Source organism: Chaetodon auriga, chromosome 3, assembly GCF_051107435.1.
Source record: "Chaetodon auriga isolate fChaAug3 chromosome 3, fChaAug3.hap1, whole genome shotgun sequence".
In the NCBI taxonomy this organism is placed as follows: Eukaryota; Metazoa; Chordata; class Actinopteri; order Chaetodontiformes; family Chaetodontidae; genus Chaetodon; species Chaetodon auriga.
In genome coordinates this window covers 18,556,508-18,572,949 of record NC_135076.1, presented here as the reverse complement: position 1 = coordinate 18,572,949, position 16,442 = coordinate 18,556,508, and the positions used below count along the sequence as shown (strand labels likewise).

Sequence of the window (16,442 nt, the reverse complement as noted above, 5' to 3'; positions counted from 1 at the left end):
GGGGAGATCATTTCTAGTCTTCAGATACAGAGTTTGTCCTGGAACAAATGGATTTTCAAACAGACCCTTGATGTGACTTTTGTCTATGGAAACAACATCTAACTTTAGAGCCTCATATTTAATTGTTCCTCAGATGTGTAAATAGGCAGATGTTTGCGATTAAGTTTGCCATTTTAATTGCTATTATTCAGTCAGTGTTGTGTTTACCACTTGTTTCCACTGCACCCAAGAGGCAAAGCAAACATTTGCTGCAGATTTAACTAGCAATTAGGTTTTCTGTTGCAAAGCGTTACATTTGTGTGTTATCTTGCCACCACTTTTATTCATGCATTTTAATTTGACCCTTTTAATAAACGTAGAGAAGGAAATGCCTCAGGCTTTCTGCTTGTTCTTTGCAAGCTGATAGTATCTTAAAAGAATAAATAAGAATACAATAAAGATTGTGGTTGCATGAGTATACACACACACTTTTGTTTAATTTTAATTAATGTAGCCCCAAATAACAAATTTGCCTCTAAGGGTTTTACAGTATTTAGAGCATACTACACCCTCTGTCCTTCAACTATGGATGAGGGAGGAAAAGAAAAGCTGGTAAAGCTCATCAAGCAAAAATTAAAGTCACATCTAAAATATGAAAAGACCGTCTTGGTCTCGAGTTCATTGTTTGTATGGCAGTCAGTAAAAATGCAATAAATGTGCACATTATAAGGCAATGCATAATATACAGTCACTTTTTCTCTCATCAAATAACAAATTTTGCTCTTCCACATATATTAAAACAGTATACAGCTATCCTGAACTCTATGGGCTGATAATCTCCTTATAGACCCAGAAATATGTTCGTGGCTCCACCACAATGTACGCTGTAGTTTCTTTTCCCAACAGATTCTATGTAGCACGCAGTTGCCCAGAACATATTTAAGCAATCTGCTGAGCTAATTTGGCCTGGATGGCTTCTTAAGGTCTGATGCCAAACTTCCTGCTGCATGAGGACATTCAGATGCTTGAGGACATCACAAAGGACACCTCGCGTTTGGTGCTGCTGTTTCAGTGCGGTGTCACCACTTCAGGGGAGGCCATACAAGTCTGGACTGGGCTGCGGTCGAGTCCTCTGATGCCCCTGTAAGCGTAAGATTACCGCATGAGTCACCCATCACACGCTTCTCCCTTACACCTGACAGAGAGAGACCCTGACTGTTGACCCCTGACCTCTGACGGCTGTGACAGGATTGCACATGGTCACACACACACAAATAGACATGAATGTCACACACACACTGTCAGGGAGAGAAATCCAAAATCAATACACTAATACATAGTTAATGAAAAAAAAAAAAACCTCAGCTTTCTCTTAAGATTTACTTTAATGTGAACCTTTGTTGCTCAATGCTGCCCCAGTTTTAACATTTTCCACAGAGACTAAAATATCAGGCGTGCTGTACATCGCTCTGCCTCACGTCTGAACCTCCCGCTGTCCCTTTAAATTTAATGGTCCTGCTTGCTGCACTGTGGAGCTCACACTCTTGACACACTTTATGTAACCCATCAAAGTTTATCTGGAATGTGACATAACATCTGGTGGGTTTCAATCCACAGCTCTAAAATGACCCAGAGTGTATATTAACATGATTTGCAAAAAGGATCCGAGCTGTATAATCTAGAGTGTCAAAATGTGCTGAGCAGATTTTATTGCATCTCATAACAATCGGTCATGGAAAGATGTATCTGTCACTCTCCGTATTCTTTCATGTTTAATGTTTTGTAGGTCCTGTGTAAGCATTACACTGAAGTGTAGACGAGTGGTAACAAGTAAGCATATTTACTCAAGTAGCCAACTCAAACCCATTTTATTTATATGGTCCAATATCACAAATCACAAATTTACAATTTAAACAGAATATGACACCCTCCATCATTAGACCCTTTATTCTAAGTACTAAGGACAATTTTGAAGTATTTCCACATTACTTTTATGCTACTTTATACTTTTATGTCATTACATTTTAGAGGGAACTATTGTACTTTTTGTTCCACTACATTTATTTGACAGGTACAGTTACTAGATACATTTAAATTTTAGGATCATTTCATAAAATATGATGCATTGTTACAAAGTACAAGAACAGTATACAGTACAAAGTAATTAAAATTAGATCCACGTCTACCATTTTCAATAATGTATCAATAATATACTGTTGAAAGTGAATATATGATGTACATTCAACTGTATGTTATGGATTATAGTATAACACTGTACAGGGGGCAGTTCTGCATCATAAGTGCTTTTACTTTCAATACTTTAAGGAAATTTTGCTCACAATATGTATGTACTTTTAATTCAGTACAGTTTTCAATGCAGGAGCTACGTATAACAGAATGTATTTACATTTAATTATCTTGTAAGTCATTTATTGCTACTCTTAATAAGGATCAAGTACCACTAGTGTTGACTGGCCAGAGAAAAGAAGTGTGTTCATCTGTCCTCCTGTCAAAGACTATAATGACCTACTTTTATCTTTTAATTAACATTTATAGCTGTACCACAGCCTAAAATCTCAGCATAATAATGATACTGCTCTCTGCATAAAAAAAATAATAAAATCCAACCATACATGAGACTAGTTTAAAGGCAATAAATTACCTTAATAAAGTTATTCACATTTGACTTAAATAATATGTGACAATCACAATTAGATTAATATCTATAAAACACCATCAATGGTAGTTTTCCACCGCGCGTCGGGTCATCAGGTGGATTAACTGCTGAAGGGAATAGTACGAGCTGCTGATCTCTGACGGAGAAGAGCAGGTGCACTGAAATATGTAAATGTGTGAAAGTTCGCGGGCTGTGATTGGCTGTTGGCGTGATCTCTACTGGAACTGATTGGCTTCTGCGAAGACACACGTCGCATGAGGGGAAAAAGGGCACGAGCACGTCTTACCACGAGAACGCCTCTTGCCTGCGTGGGTGGTGACGCAATGCGACGCGAGTAGGATATATATTGCGGCGCCACACACACAGAGTCAATGGCGCAGTAGAGAAACAGAGTTAGATCACAACTTCGATTTCTAAACCTTTTCAGCGTTTAATTTGGTGGACTTTTATCCTCGATTTTGGTAAAAAAGTAGTCTTGACTGTTTCTTCAGCTGACGTTGAGCAGGACTGCCGAGAAGCGACGAAAAGATGAAGTACATTATAGGAATTGGCGGGTAAGATTTTATTTTATTTTTTTAATCAAACAATAGTTATTTGCTAACATTTTGCACGTAGAGTTACACCTGTTCATACCTGAAATATCGTTATTTTAGCTGAACTGACTGACGGTTGAGTGGAGTTATACAGTTTAAGTTAGACTGTTGATTAAAATGAATTTGTGTGTCTTTATGTTGATGTTCGTGAAGGCATCTCAAGGTGAAGTAACGTTAGTGGTTCAGATGAAGTTGTTTCTTTTGTAACTTTGGCTTCTGCTTGTCATAAATGATCCTTTTGGCCATAAATTATCCCACATGTATTATCAGCTGCCCGCCAGAAAGTAGTGAGTGCTACTGTTAAGCCGGTATGAAGTCATGTCCGGTGTGGCTGGTTTGTTGTCATCAATCGAGCGGGACATTTGAAAATGAACCGCGAGACTCCGCTCAAAAGTGGAGGGAGATTTAACACCAGTGTTGATCCAAACTAAAAACCGTTTCATTTTATAATCGTCCTTTCTATATTAACTTTAACATCATGACATGACACGATTTTATTGCTTATTTCGGCAGAGTTTCTGAAAACAAATCTTGTGCTTTTCATTCAGCACCATTTGACTGTTGTGCAACATTTGCGTAATCGCACACGTTTTTAGTGCGTTTTACTGTGTTTTAGTCAAATGTGACTTTTCGTCACGTGTACCTAATGAACAACACTATAAAATGTAAAATGTAAACAAAAGGCGCCACATGGAGCCTCTGGAGGAAGCTTGCGTGGCTGCTTTTCCAAAATAACGTTTTACATTTTAAACCACAATTAAACCTGGGAATACATTATTAATCTGCATTCTGTCTCTTTTTCCTTTATTTACAGAGTTACTAACGGTGGCAAAACCACCCTGACTGACAAGTTGATCAAGACGTTGCCCAACTGTTGTGTTGTGCACCAAGATGACTTTTTCAAGGTGAGTTTTAGTGGCTAATAAAGGGTTTTATTGGTGTTGCTGTTTCCAGCAAGAGGATTGCATGTAAGCAAAGTAGCGGGTTCAGCCATAAGTAACCTCTCTTCCTGCATGCTCTACAGCAGATAAGGAAATTACTTTGATGTCTATGAAGTATAGTTTCTTTGCTTGTTTGTCTCTTCCTACTGCATCAGTCTCCACTGTATCCTCTAAATTCCTTAATCATTATCCTTATAGCCGTCTGACCTGCTTTGCATTACTTCTCCAAAACATTTCTAACATGTCCAGATTCTATGTTCTCCTTCATCCCCGGGAACACCTTCACATTATAGAGTGTAAAGTTTTTCCCTCTTTCTGCCAATTACATCAAAGCTCTGTACTTTTGTAAATTTGCTTGCTTTAATTTGTGCATGCCACTTGATGCGTGTGCTTGTTTGGCTTTATTGTTCTGGCATGTGAGTGGGATCTGGGAGTGTCCAGAGCTGTGAGGTTGCAGCAATGTTTTATTGGTGACTGTTATTTCAGAAACCTGATCAGATAGAGGTCGGGGAGGACGGCTTTAGACAATGGGATGGTAAGACTTCACTGAAGACTGCCAATGACTCATTGTTAGTTTCATATATGCCCACCCTCCAACATTTCATACATTATAGCCATTTCACATGCACACCATTATATCAACATTACACTGATCACAACTTCCAGTAAGTTGGAGGAAAATGCAAAACACATTTCCATTTTTTATATTCCCTCCTTGTATCTATTAATTCCCTGTCATTTCCATCATCTTCCTTTCAATAAATCTTGCTCTACAGTTATCACAGCTTTGGATATGGAGGCCATGACCAACACAGTAAAAGGCTGGATTGAGAACCCAGTGAAGTTCGCCCGTTCCCACGGTGTCCCTCTGTCTTCTGCACCTGATGTGGCCAACCCCGACGAGCAGACCCACATCCTGATCGTGGAGGGCTTTCTGCTCTACAACTACCCGTAAGTTGATTTTGCTCCACTCGGTTTCTACCCTGGCTGCACCATCCTGATGGACTAACCTGTAACGCTGACTGGCATATAAAGTGGTTTTATGACTGAGAATTGTGGTTAGTGTAGTCAGTGCTTGTGTCTGTTTGCACAGTGTACAATTTCCTGTGAGAGATTATGTTGTTTGTTTATGATCTGGCTCTAAATTGAGTAAATTGTAAATCTAAGTTCCCTTTCTTTACGACCTTCATATCTCAGAGTTTTCCGTGACGGGCAAAAGGCCGTTTTGTTCTTGGCACATTCTAAGAAATTCGTGACAACAAACATCAGACGGGTGGTGTTACTTCTGCTGTGTCACGTGCTACTTTTGCCTGCTTACCATTGGCACGCGTTCACAGATTCCTGCAGGCAGGCTTGGGCGGGTCCTGCAGATAGAGATAAGGGTTTCAGCAGAAAGAGGCTCTCTGAGTTGCCCTTAAAGCCAGCTGTTAGGTGACAAGTGCTCTGTATGCGAGGGATGAATGTCAAACACGCTGCAGAGATACAGATAAGAGAACGTATGAACAGTTGCACAACTATTCTCCTTTTCTCTGGTTTGGTTGAAGACCTTGCTCATCACCTTGTTCATCTCCCCTCTAGGCCCCTGCTGGATGTTTTCGACAAGTGCTATTACATCACAATTCCTTATGAGGAGTGCAAAAGAAGGAGAAGGTAAGAGTACACAAAAGAATACTTATACTGTGTACATGTACACTACACATCATTCAGTTCATTTGTTGCTCCCCCATAATCCTGTCATGGCACGTGGACGTTCTCTAACTTCTTGTTATTGTTTTCAGTACGAGACAGTACACCGTCCCTGACCCCCCCGGCCTGTTTGACGGCCACGTGTGGCCAATGTACCTGAAACACAGGAGTTTGATGGAGGACTGCGGCTTGAATATTGGTATGATGCACCTTAGATGCTTTATCCAGTCTGCTGGACAAATTCGGTGTAATCTATTCAACAAGTTGCAACAGTTTCTTTCCATAATATTTTTAAGGGTGATTTTCAAACATCTGCTTAACTTGTCAACTTTTTGCAGAGTATCTGGATGGTTTGAAGCAGAAAGAGGAGATCTACAACCAGGTGTATGAGGACATTCAGAACAATCTGCTCAATCGTTTATAGGTAAGAACAACCATTAAATGTGCTGGTTTGAAAAAATCTACCAGTTTCTTTTCTCCAACTAAGAACACTTTGCTTTTGGTTAAAAAAAAATTACAAAAGTGAAAATGTTTTTGTTGACACAAAAAGTTAAAAGGATATTAAAGTGTACGACCTCATCTAATTTTTCTCCTTTGTGTCTTGCAGCAGGAAGACTCGTCTCCATCCCTGTACAGAATTTGTAAATAGTCCCAAGGATTCTTTTTTATGACGTTTTTCTAATTTTATTTGTTTGTAAATGCAACGAAGCATTGTTAACTTATCTTTGCCATTTTTTTATCATCTCCAGATGATCAGAGTGATTGTTTAAACGGATCAGGAGTATGTTACTGTTATTTTTAACCACTGACTTGTACTGGACCAGTTGTCACATTCTCCTACAAATAAATGTGTCTGTAGCTGATGATATACAGAACATCAAGAATCTCTGCTTTCTTTCTTTTTGTGGTAATCCAAAAAATAAATTCTTCATAAATATACAATATATTACAGTAGAAGGAGCTAAATGATTCCTTTATCCACCCTCAAATACTGCATGTTGGCTTTAAAATGAGAGGTATGGCCTTACAGAACCAGTTGAGTATGAATAATTATAGCTAAAATAACTATTATAACACCATCATACCATCCTTTTATTATGTCAGAAGGCTAATGGACTGTGTCGGGATGGACTGTTTTGAGTTATCTGGTTAAAAAAAAAAAAAAAAAAAAAAGGTCTAATTATGCCATCCTTTTTAAATAAATAAAACTTTTATTTATGACCTCATAAGAATGGAGCAGAAATGAAGAACTTCTCTCTGACGTGTTGGAAACCACTGATGAAGAGGGTGACCAGAGCCTGTTTTGTCAAGGACTACAGATGAAGAAACTGGGCCACTCTGGATGCCACGTAGCTCAGTTTCAGCTGTACCAGACAAACCTAATCTTACAGCCGAAGTATTTAATACCTTTAATGTCATTATCTGCATAACTAAGCTACTGAACATAAGCCATCCATATGAAGTACGTCCACATTGAGCCATTTTTTTGCTGGCATCTATTTTAGAAACCGGAAAGGCTCTGTTGAATGCCTATATGTCTGTCCTCCTGGGGTTTTTCCAGCACTGCAGTTCTGAAATAACTGTCCTCACTTACCTCAAGTAGATACCTGAGTAGGTCAGAGACTAACCACAAGATTTAGGCTATTAGCACTAGATTTACAGCACATGAGGCTGAAGTCACGTGCTGATACCACCTATGTTTCCACACGTATAAATAGGCCAGAATAATTTCTCATTTCCCCTGAGGGAATACCTCTTTCTTTCACAGAGTCAGTTGGTGTTAACTTTGTCTCATATGTGGCTAATTAAAGAACAGGTCAGGTAGGTGTGTGTATTTTGGGGCTCAAGTGCATTGACGCGGTATTTCTTTCATTAGAGGGACAAGGGGCCATTTGACATCAAGACCAGCCGAGGCTTTGACTGCTCACTCAGAAAGTATTAGTGATTTAGGTCATTTTGTGTCCCAGTTGTGGAAAACCTGCGTTACAAAGCTGCAGAGAGCAACAGTTAACTTTAGGCTACTGTGTCAGAGTGCCAGCTGGGCTTGTAGTGCATCACCAATGCTTCAATGTATTCATACCTGTGACAGTAACAACATTACTTCAGGTCTTAATGACATCAGCTGCTGGTACACGTAATCTGCCATGTGTGTGTCTTGTGGAAATGGAGTGACAAGGTGATTGTAGTGACGCTGTAACAGGTGGACGTGGAGTAAACCACACTGGCCTGGACTCCCGGTGCTAAAAATGACAGCAGTATGTGTGATGGCCGCAGAAGCACGCACACAGGTGGATCTGTTCTCCAAGGACAAACAGGAAGCGACACGCAAGAGAGAAAAGACAATTCTTTAGTGTTTTGGATCATTTTCTACAAGTAGAATGAAACACACAGACACAGACACACACACACACACACACACACACACACACACACACACACACAAGCCTTCTGATCACACTCAAGGTTTACAACATTACGTGTGGATGCACACATCAACTAGTGCACATGTGAACTATGTGGAACAGTGGCTGTTATTTACAGTGAAAGCAAACCCAGTCTTGACAGTTTTCTGGACAAACCTGACCTCATTCCTCACAGCTTGACTGAATCATGTGACTGAAACACACATGCATCAGTAGCACGGTCCTGTCTAAAGTCAGTAATGTCAGGGACACACTGTTTTCTGTTTTTATGACGTTTGTGTTCGCACATACAGAACATTACAGTGCTGTGTTCAGAGTCATCCCGTTCTTGCTTTTATATCTCTTAAATGCCTGTTTAGAATAGAGATGCTGGCTGGCTTTCATCACATGAGGTAAACAGGTGCAGGGGGTGAATCAGTGCTGCTCTGAGACGTTGTGAAACAGGATTTTAAATGCATGTTGTGGAGAAATGAATAAATCTGGCCTTTGTTTTGGATCCACAAACCGCTTCTTAGTGTGCGTCACGGGACACAGAGGCTTATTACCAACATGGAAAAACTCTCCCTCAGTGCTGTAGCATGTTAACATCCACATGTTCACGTTCACACCCAGTGGTGGAGAACAACTGAGTCCATTTACTCAAAACCGTTCTACTCCACTATATGTCAGAGGGAAATATTAACCTTTTGCTACATTTTATTTATCTTACAGCTGTTTAGCACATACCTCGCAGATTCATATTTTACATACAAAATGACCAATTTGTAAAATATGCATTGGTATAGTCAAAACAATTGAATTTTATATGAAGCAATTAAAATTAGCCTGAACCAGTCACAAGACTTAAATGCTGCTTACATCTTAATGGATCAGTAGTAACTATCAAATAACATATAATAATCTAATATTGACAGGAGTGACTGTGCTGCATTATGGGTATTTTCATTTAAGTACATTTTATTGCGAATACTTCTGCACTTTCACTTAAGTACGATCTTGACTTAGGATCTGCATTATAGGGTTGAATGCCTTGCTTAAGAGAACAAATCACAGTTATTTGGGGAAGGTCTTCACTGGAAGGTTATCTGGAAGGTCGAACCCCGCCTCTTGCCAGTGCTCATTGATGGTGTCAGATCTCACATGTGGGACGTGGTGGTGGGTTAAATCATGTATGTCAACAACTTAGTGATGAAGGTGTATCACCGACTGAGAGATCTTAAGTGCTGACACCGTGAGAGACCACCTAACATGCTGGAGGAATGATACGGTTACAGCCTACCTGAGCCAACTAGACCTGGACCCCGTGATAATGTTGCATGACTTACACGCACACAGTCACACACACTTTCCTACTCCTGTTTCTCACACTCACTCATGGATTTATACTCACACAGATTGCTGAGAGGCCCTGAGTGCTTTCCAGGGTGTGTGGGTATATTTAGAGGAGGGGGGGGGGCTTTTGGAGTGTTGGTTCAGCAGCAGATGTATGAGGTTTTATACACTTAGACCTCCTCTAATCCAGAATTTACTGGTTGTCTTTGTCACCATGTGCTCAGGACAAGCACGGCGCTACCAGCTACCAGTCTGTCTGCACGTCCAGGCAGCCAGAATGGCTTTGGCAGAGGATGAGTGGGACTAAATAAAGGCAAAGGTGAGGGTCTCTCACCGACATCCTGCCAAGCGAGCTCATCTTCATGGGTATAAACACTGGAAATAGAGACAGCTAATCAAAAGTGCACCACAAAAGCCTGAGGTACCTGCGACTGTCCTCTGGTGGATGAAGTCATACAGGATTTTCCAAGTCTGAAGGAATCCTGCATAACTTGTTCGTACGTGGTAGAAAGTGAAGCACAAAGAAGATGAACTCTAAAGAGCTTCCTGACATGTTTCATGTATTACACATGTACAGTTGGGGATATATTTATATAAATGGTCTGCAGCCTAATATATCAAGGATGTCAAGCCCTTCAGAGACTATAAATATAAACTTGACCTGACTTTGAAGGGTGTAGCACAGCACAAGTTAAGATATGAAGGGCAGGCAACCTTGGAGAGATAAAATGGGTGTTACGTTTACTTAAATTTGCTTATATACAAATTGCAAAACTTATATGGATTACATGCGTTTACAAAATGATGAAAGTGAATCCAAATGACTGCCTCAAAGTGGAATTCATCAATACAAGGTCCGTTGAACTACTCACGAGGTTTATTTTGATCCCAAATTTCGAAGCAGACGTTTCTAGTCTCTTCCTTCTCATCTTTGTCTTATCTTCGTTCACGTTCAGCACTGACAAAACGGGTCTGTGACGTGTTGACACGCGCATAAGTCACGAGACTTGGTTATAAAAATAGTTATGTGTCAAGCATAGCCATACAGATGAGTTAGAGCGAGGATCCACTGCCATCATGTGGTGAAGAGGCCGACTTGGCTTCAGTGTCGGGATTCAACAGGTTGATTTCTCTCACTGTGTTCGGATAACCAGCAGTGTCACTGTCACCTTAATGCATCTGAAATTCAGTAACACTGTGCGTCATGACGCACAGAGTTAAATGTAATACTCAGACTCTTGTTTTGGATATTTTGGAAATGTTTCGTGGTAGTGACGGCTATTTTTTCTCCACGGAGACGTTTACCCAATTTTAGTGCCGAGCAAATAAGAAGCCCACCCAGCTGACGGTGGTGAATCCGTTAAACGGAGACATGAGTGCAGCTCCTTGTTGGGCATGGGTGGATAAAAGCATTTTTCTGAGTCACTCACACGACAAACATTTGAAGAAGTCTCAACCCAAACCCTCTCTGTGGTGATGCTGTACGCAACTGCGTGACGGAGTCGAGTGTATTCAAAACACCACCCCATCACCCAGGTCAAACTCAAATGTTCGCCGTTAATGTCTCACCGTTAGAGCTCTTCAGATAGAGACACCAGAGCCATGGAGAAGTTTGTGCTTGTGTTACTGTTCCTACTAGATGTTCTGGTGTGTTTGGGTACCGGTCAGCACCATTTACGCGCACGTGGCGGACCGTGGAGACACCGAATTCAGTGGGAGAATAACGGCCAGGTGTACAGTTTACTGAGCACGGGGACTCAATATCGCTCACCTGCACAGATCAGAAGACGCACTCAGCTCTTACTGACAACTAACAACAATTTTAACCGCGTTCATCCGGTTGAGCTCAGTAGATCCGCCAGAACCAGATCTGCAGACCCCGAGGACGCAACCGGTGGTCACTTTCAACTGAACGACGTCAGTCATTTGGATGCGTCTGTTCTTGGTGCTGATGCGGGTCAGTATTTACTCGCCTCGGGACGACCCGGGACATACAGTCAGTCCCCACCACGCTTCGCAACCACCGGAGAGGCTGTGGGATACCGTTCAGAACACGCACCATCCAACGGCAGCTCTGCAACTTTCACCTCCATCCAGGAATTCTCCGGCAGCGGAGTCCCACGAGGAGGCCGGAGTACACCTGGAGGTGACGCTGGCGCACAACGGGCCACTGCGTCACCGGTAAGATCACCGGACTTTACTGGCAGCCGAGGCAGCAGGCTAAGATCCGAGGTCTCTGAATCAACCGCCCGGTCACCTGCCACAGCTGGATGGGTCACCGTGGCTGGGGATAGTGGGACTGCGCGTCGCATCCCGCAGCAAAACAGTTTAGGAGACGCACACAGCGCGCAAAGAGCACATTCACTGACCAGAGTCACACCTGAGTCAAATGTTTCTCCCACAGCGTTTTCCAGTAACGCCGTGGAAATACACTTTCCTCGTCCGAGGCCGGATACATCACGGATTACGGACACGGGCGATCCACGGGATCCGCACAGTATCCATCACAGGAACTCGGTTTTTTATAACGTTTACCCACCAGACCGCAGAAACAGGATCACTGTGCGCCCTCCACCTGGGCCGGGTCATGGCACCAGGTTCTTCCACAATGGTGAGGCGAACAGAAGACACTTTAACTAAAGTGTATAAAAAGCAGCAGACACACGCAGTTTGAACGTAAAACGATAAGTAAAAAAAAAAAAAAAAAGATATTGCTCAGCTCATAACACCCTAAAATCAAAGTCTGAATTATCAGCAAACCCTTACAGCTCATTCTTTGAGAAGCTCTGATTGCAGTAATGACGCACAGGTTCCTCGTGCTCATTTTCACGTTCAAAATTTAAAGCCCCCTTTTCCTAATTCAGATTTTAATGCATTTTTAATGAGACTGAGAGTTAATGCCCCTTAATGACAAAATTAATGTCTCCAGTATGGCAGCCTCTGAGCTACATTAAAATGAAATGCTGGCCCGGGAGTCATGGCCACTATAAGTTAGAATAAAGTATCCAAGTTCTTCATTCAATAACCCCTCAAGTATGCTATTAAAATATTTGATGTCAAATGTGCTCGGGGTTAAAAAGTTAAATTACTTGTTTAACATCATACCCTCATAGTTCATTGAGAGCCTGAGCATTGCATTGTTTATATTTGTTAGAATTTGTTCAATTTTCTGTGTTTTTCACATGACATCAGTTGATATAGGGAGATGTTCTACTTGTACAGATACAGGTGAGACACTCAAGGTGATATTCTGATGATTCAAATCACCACATATATTCTCGTCTGTCACATTTCTGCCCACAAATCCTCTGAGAATATCAATGAAAAGCTCTCACCTCTTTTTAGAGGAGAGCCCAAAGAGCCAAAAACAGCTCGAAGTCCCTTCTTTTCAAAAGTCTAAATGAAAAGTTAATGCCTACATTTCTGGTTGAATCCATGCATGTTTTTCCATTCATTTCTTTTTTTCTCTGCAGGTCTCCCAGACTTGGTTCCTGACCCTTACTACATCCAAGCTGCCTCCTACATCCAGAGGGTGCAGATGTACGCACTCCGCTGTGCTGCTGAAGAAAACTGTCTCTCCAGGTGCACTTATTTATTTAACAGCACATTAATCAAGTTAAAACCAGTGAATTAAACCAGTTAATTGCTGAGGATATAAGTAAACTTTGAGTTGGTTTAGAATTTTTGTGATTCTTGTGTCGCTCTTTCAGCGGCATTTAGTTATCCACTCTACTGTGTGATAATATTTTATACTTTCAAGCCCAAAACTCAATCGGACATACACATATATATATATATATATAAATAATAACGGTAATCATTTAGGATTCCTTTGAGGTGTCCACATTAGGATGTGTGTTGGCCTCAGTCCCACTTGGAAGCTGCAGCTGAGTGACACAGCCACTGGACACAAACCTGGCAACCGCCCGAGATTCTCTCCTCTGATCTCAGCAGCCACTCTGGCAAGTAAAAGAAGCTCTGAAATGAAAGGAAAAGGATTCCTGAGGTGAAGCAAAAAGACCAGAAACCACCTCTGTCGCTTCAAACAGTAAATCACCTCAGTGAACCACCATGTAAACTGGTCAGTGAGGAGGAGGAGGAGGTTTATGTGCAGGGAAGGTCGACGTGATGTAAAGACACGACAAACAGAAAGGTGTTACGACGAGTCAACCCCAGCTGTGCACTCAGTGGCTTCCGCTCCTACGGTGAAGACACTTGAGGCTCATTCTCTTCCTGTTTCCCTTTCCTTCAGGTCTGCATATCATCCGAGCGTGAGCGACCTCGACTACAGAGTCCTGCTGCGCTTCCCACAGCGAGTAAAGAATCAAGGAACAGCAGACTTCCTCCCAGTGAAGCCCAGACATGAATGGGAATGGCACAGCTGTCATCAGTGAGTCCAGTGTTGTTATACGAACACCACCCAGTCCATGCACAATGCCGTCTAGACTCACTGAATAAACTGAGATAGTCTCAGATAATAAAAGGAAGTTCGACAAAATTTAGTTAAAATATTCCAGATTTTACTGTTGTTTTTATTATTTTACTAGTCTCATAGCTGCCAACATACTGAGATGTAGTCTCCACAGAGGTAATAAAACGTGTAAATTTAAATGTGCAGACAGGGACGATCCCCGGCTCCTCCTGTCCACATGTTAAAATGTCTCCATTTGATCATCTAAGAGCCTCTCATGCTCTGTTTTGTGCCACTTGTTTGTTCAGTTTTAAAAAACAAACAAAAAAAAAATAAAAAAATAAAAAAATTCAGGAATACATAGTGATACCACCACTGCACCATCAATATGAGCCTGCTAATTCACTGAAACAGTGATCTCCACAACACACTGTGTGTCTGTCTGTCTCTGTGTCTCCAGGCATTACCACAGTATGGAGGCCTTTAGTAACTACGACTTGCTGGACGTCTCCACCGGACAGAAGGTCGCTGAGGGACACAAAGCCAGTTTCTGTCTGGAGGACACGTCCTGTGACCCGGGAATACGACGGCGCTTTGCCTGCACCGTTCACACGCAGGTTGGTCCTCCTGGTTGACGATTTATTTGTGTTTTCACTCATTCTCCATTTTATTCACTCAAATCCTTTGTTTGATCGTTTCATGTTTAATTTTTTCTTAACTGACTATTCATTACTGCAATTTTTATGTCTTAACATGTTATTTGGAAGTGATATGTCTGGATTTTTCTCAGGGGCTCAGCCCTGGCTGCTACGACACGTATCACGCCAACATCGACTGCCAGTGGATCGACATCACTGATGTGCCACCTGGAAACTACATGCTGAAGGTGGGAGTGTTGAACTGCTTTAGAATAGAACAAGAGGAATAGTAATTAACTTGAGCTGAATTCACAGCAATATAGGAGGATATACACTGCAAAAAGTGAAGTCTAAGTAAGATGAAATATCTTAAATCAAGGAAGTATACGATCTGTATGTACTTACTTTAAGTCTTACTGCACTACTTCTAAGATAACTGCGAGTTCTTTGAAACTAGATACTTTTACTACTTTCTACTACTGGAGAAAGTTTTTGCAGTAAATTCACATTTCGATGCTGTTTCTGCTGTTTCTGCTGTTTCTCAGGTGACAGTGAACCCCTCTCAGCTGGTTCAGGAGTCAGATTTCTCCAACAATGAGGTGCTCTGCGACATCAGGTACACAGGAAGCTACGTCCAGGCCAGAAACTGCAGGATCACTGCGTAAGTTTAAGTGTCCTCACACCTTGGTTGAGATTAGACGTAGAGAGACGAGCTCATCACTGATGTCTGTTCTTTGTTTCACAGAAGCTGACCTGGCTGATGTTTTCACACAGGTATACTCAATACCTTCTTGTTGCTCTTAATCTCCATCTGCTACACTGTTGTGCAGCTGTTTTACATTCAGATGTTTGCTACTATATAAATTAATTTGTTCCTATTTATGTCATATGATATATTGTAGCTACAGTCAGGCTGGCTAGATGTTAAGTTATGTTATTTGTAGCGATGCATAAGTGTGTTAGCGTGATTCACAGAGAGTTAAAGTAAGTTATCCAGTCACTCATGCTGCACAACTGAACTGGTGCTTAATTTGAAGAAAACGGCTGTGCTGTTCTCACCTGACATTTACTACATTTTCTCTTGCCAGACAAAAGATCCTCTGTGTAATACTGACCGAATATGTGTTCAAGTGAAGAATTTATAAGTACTGTTAAAATATAAAAAAAACAAATACTCTCATGCATGCATTTCAAGCAGTCTGGCGTATATGGATTTTGTGTATTTGACATAAATGTAAAGTCTGTTCTTTGACGATTAAGTGAAAGGGCTGATTGTTTGAGAGGTGTTCTGGATTTTTATTATGCTTTATAATAAAATCTTTTTTTTAAAAAAAGGCACCTTACTTAAAGAAAGAAGAGGTAAATAACCATTATTGATGGGATAATTTGAACAAATATTTAACAACATGAAGTCACTCCAGTTAAGACAAGCTGAGGGCCATTAACGTGGGGAGTGGTACATTTCTAAAATGCTTGTAGAATAACACACCTCAGAGAAACAGCTGAAATGATTCCACTTAGCACGTTTATGTCTCACGAAAATGTCACAGCTTCACACCACAAGCCTGTTGTTGCATTCGTCATGTTGTGTTGCAGAAGATGAGCGATTGAGAAAAACATTTATTCACCTGGCAATGACTCTGCGTGAGGCGCCTGGAAATGTCTCACTCTATTTACACTTTGTCACAGGATTTATTAGGAACACTGTGTGAGTGGTGCGTGGAAATGTATAAATAATCACCATAATTCATTCTTTTTGCTC

At 41.2% G+C, this 16,442-nt stretch overlaps 2 protein-coding genes across 3 annotated transcripts; both read left to right on the top strand.

Moving 5' to 3' along the window:
• Positions 1-2,966: 2,966 nt before the first annotated feature.
• mibp (muscle-specific beta 1 integrin binding protein) lies at positions 2,967-6,756 on the top strand. Of its 2 annotated transcripts, XM_076727293.1 has the most exons (8): positions 2,967-3,210; positions 4,064-4,154; positions 4,677-4,725; positions 4,967-5,141; positions 5,769-5,840; positions 5,969-6,075; positions 6,215-6,300; positions 6,484-6,755. In XM_076727293.1, the coding sequence occupies exons 1-7, from the start codon at positions 3,185-3,187 to the stop codon at positions 6,298-6,300; spliced, it is 606 nt and encodes a 201-aa protein (XP_076583408.1). In that variant the 5' UTR covers positions 2,967-3,184; the 3' UTR covers positions 6,484-6,755. The 2 variants fall into 2 exon arrangements, with proteins under 2 accessions (XP_076583408.1, XP_076583409.1); XM_076727294.1 differs by lacking the exon at positions 4,677-4,725 and having other exon boundaries at positions 3,007-3,210; positions 6,484-6,756.
• Positions 6,757-11,204: 4,448 nt separating this feature from the next.
• Positions 11,205-16,007, top strand: loxl5a (lysyl oxidase-like 5a). Its single transcript, XM_076726620.1, has 7 exons — positions 11,205-12,242; positions 13,105-13,213; positions 13,884-14,021; positions 14,503-14,659; positions 14,833-14,928; positions 15,226-15,341; positions 15,426-16,007. The coding sequence occupies exons 1-7, from the start codon at positions 11,234-11,236 to the stop codon at positions 15,430-15,432; spliced, it is 1,632 nt and encodes a 543-aa protein (XP_076582735.1). The 5' UTR covers positions 11,205-11,233; the 3' UTR covers positions 15,433-16,007.
• Positions 16,008-16,442: the final 435 nt, after the last annotated feature.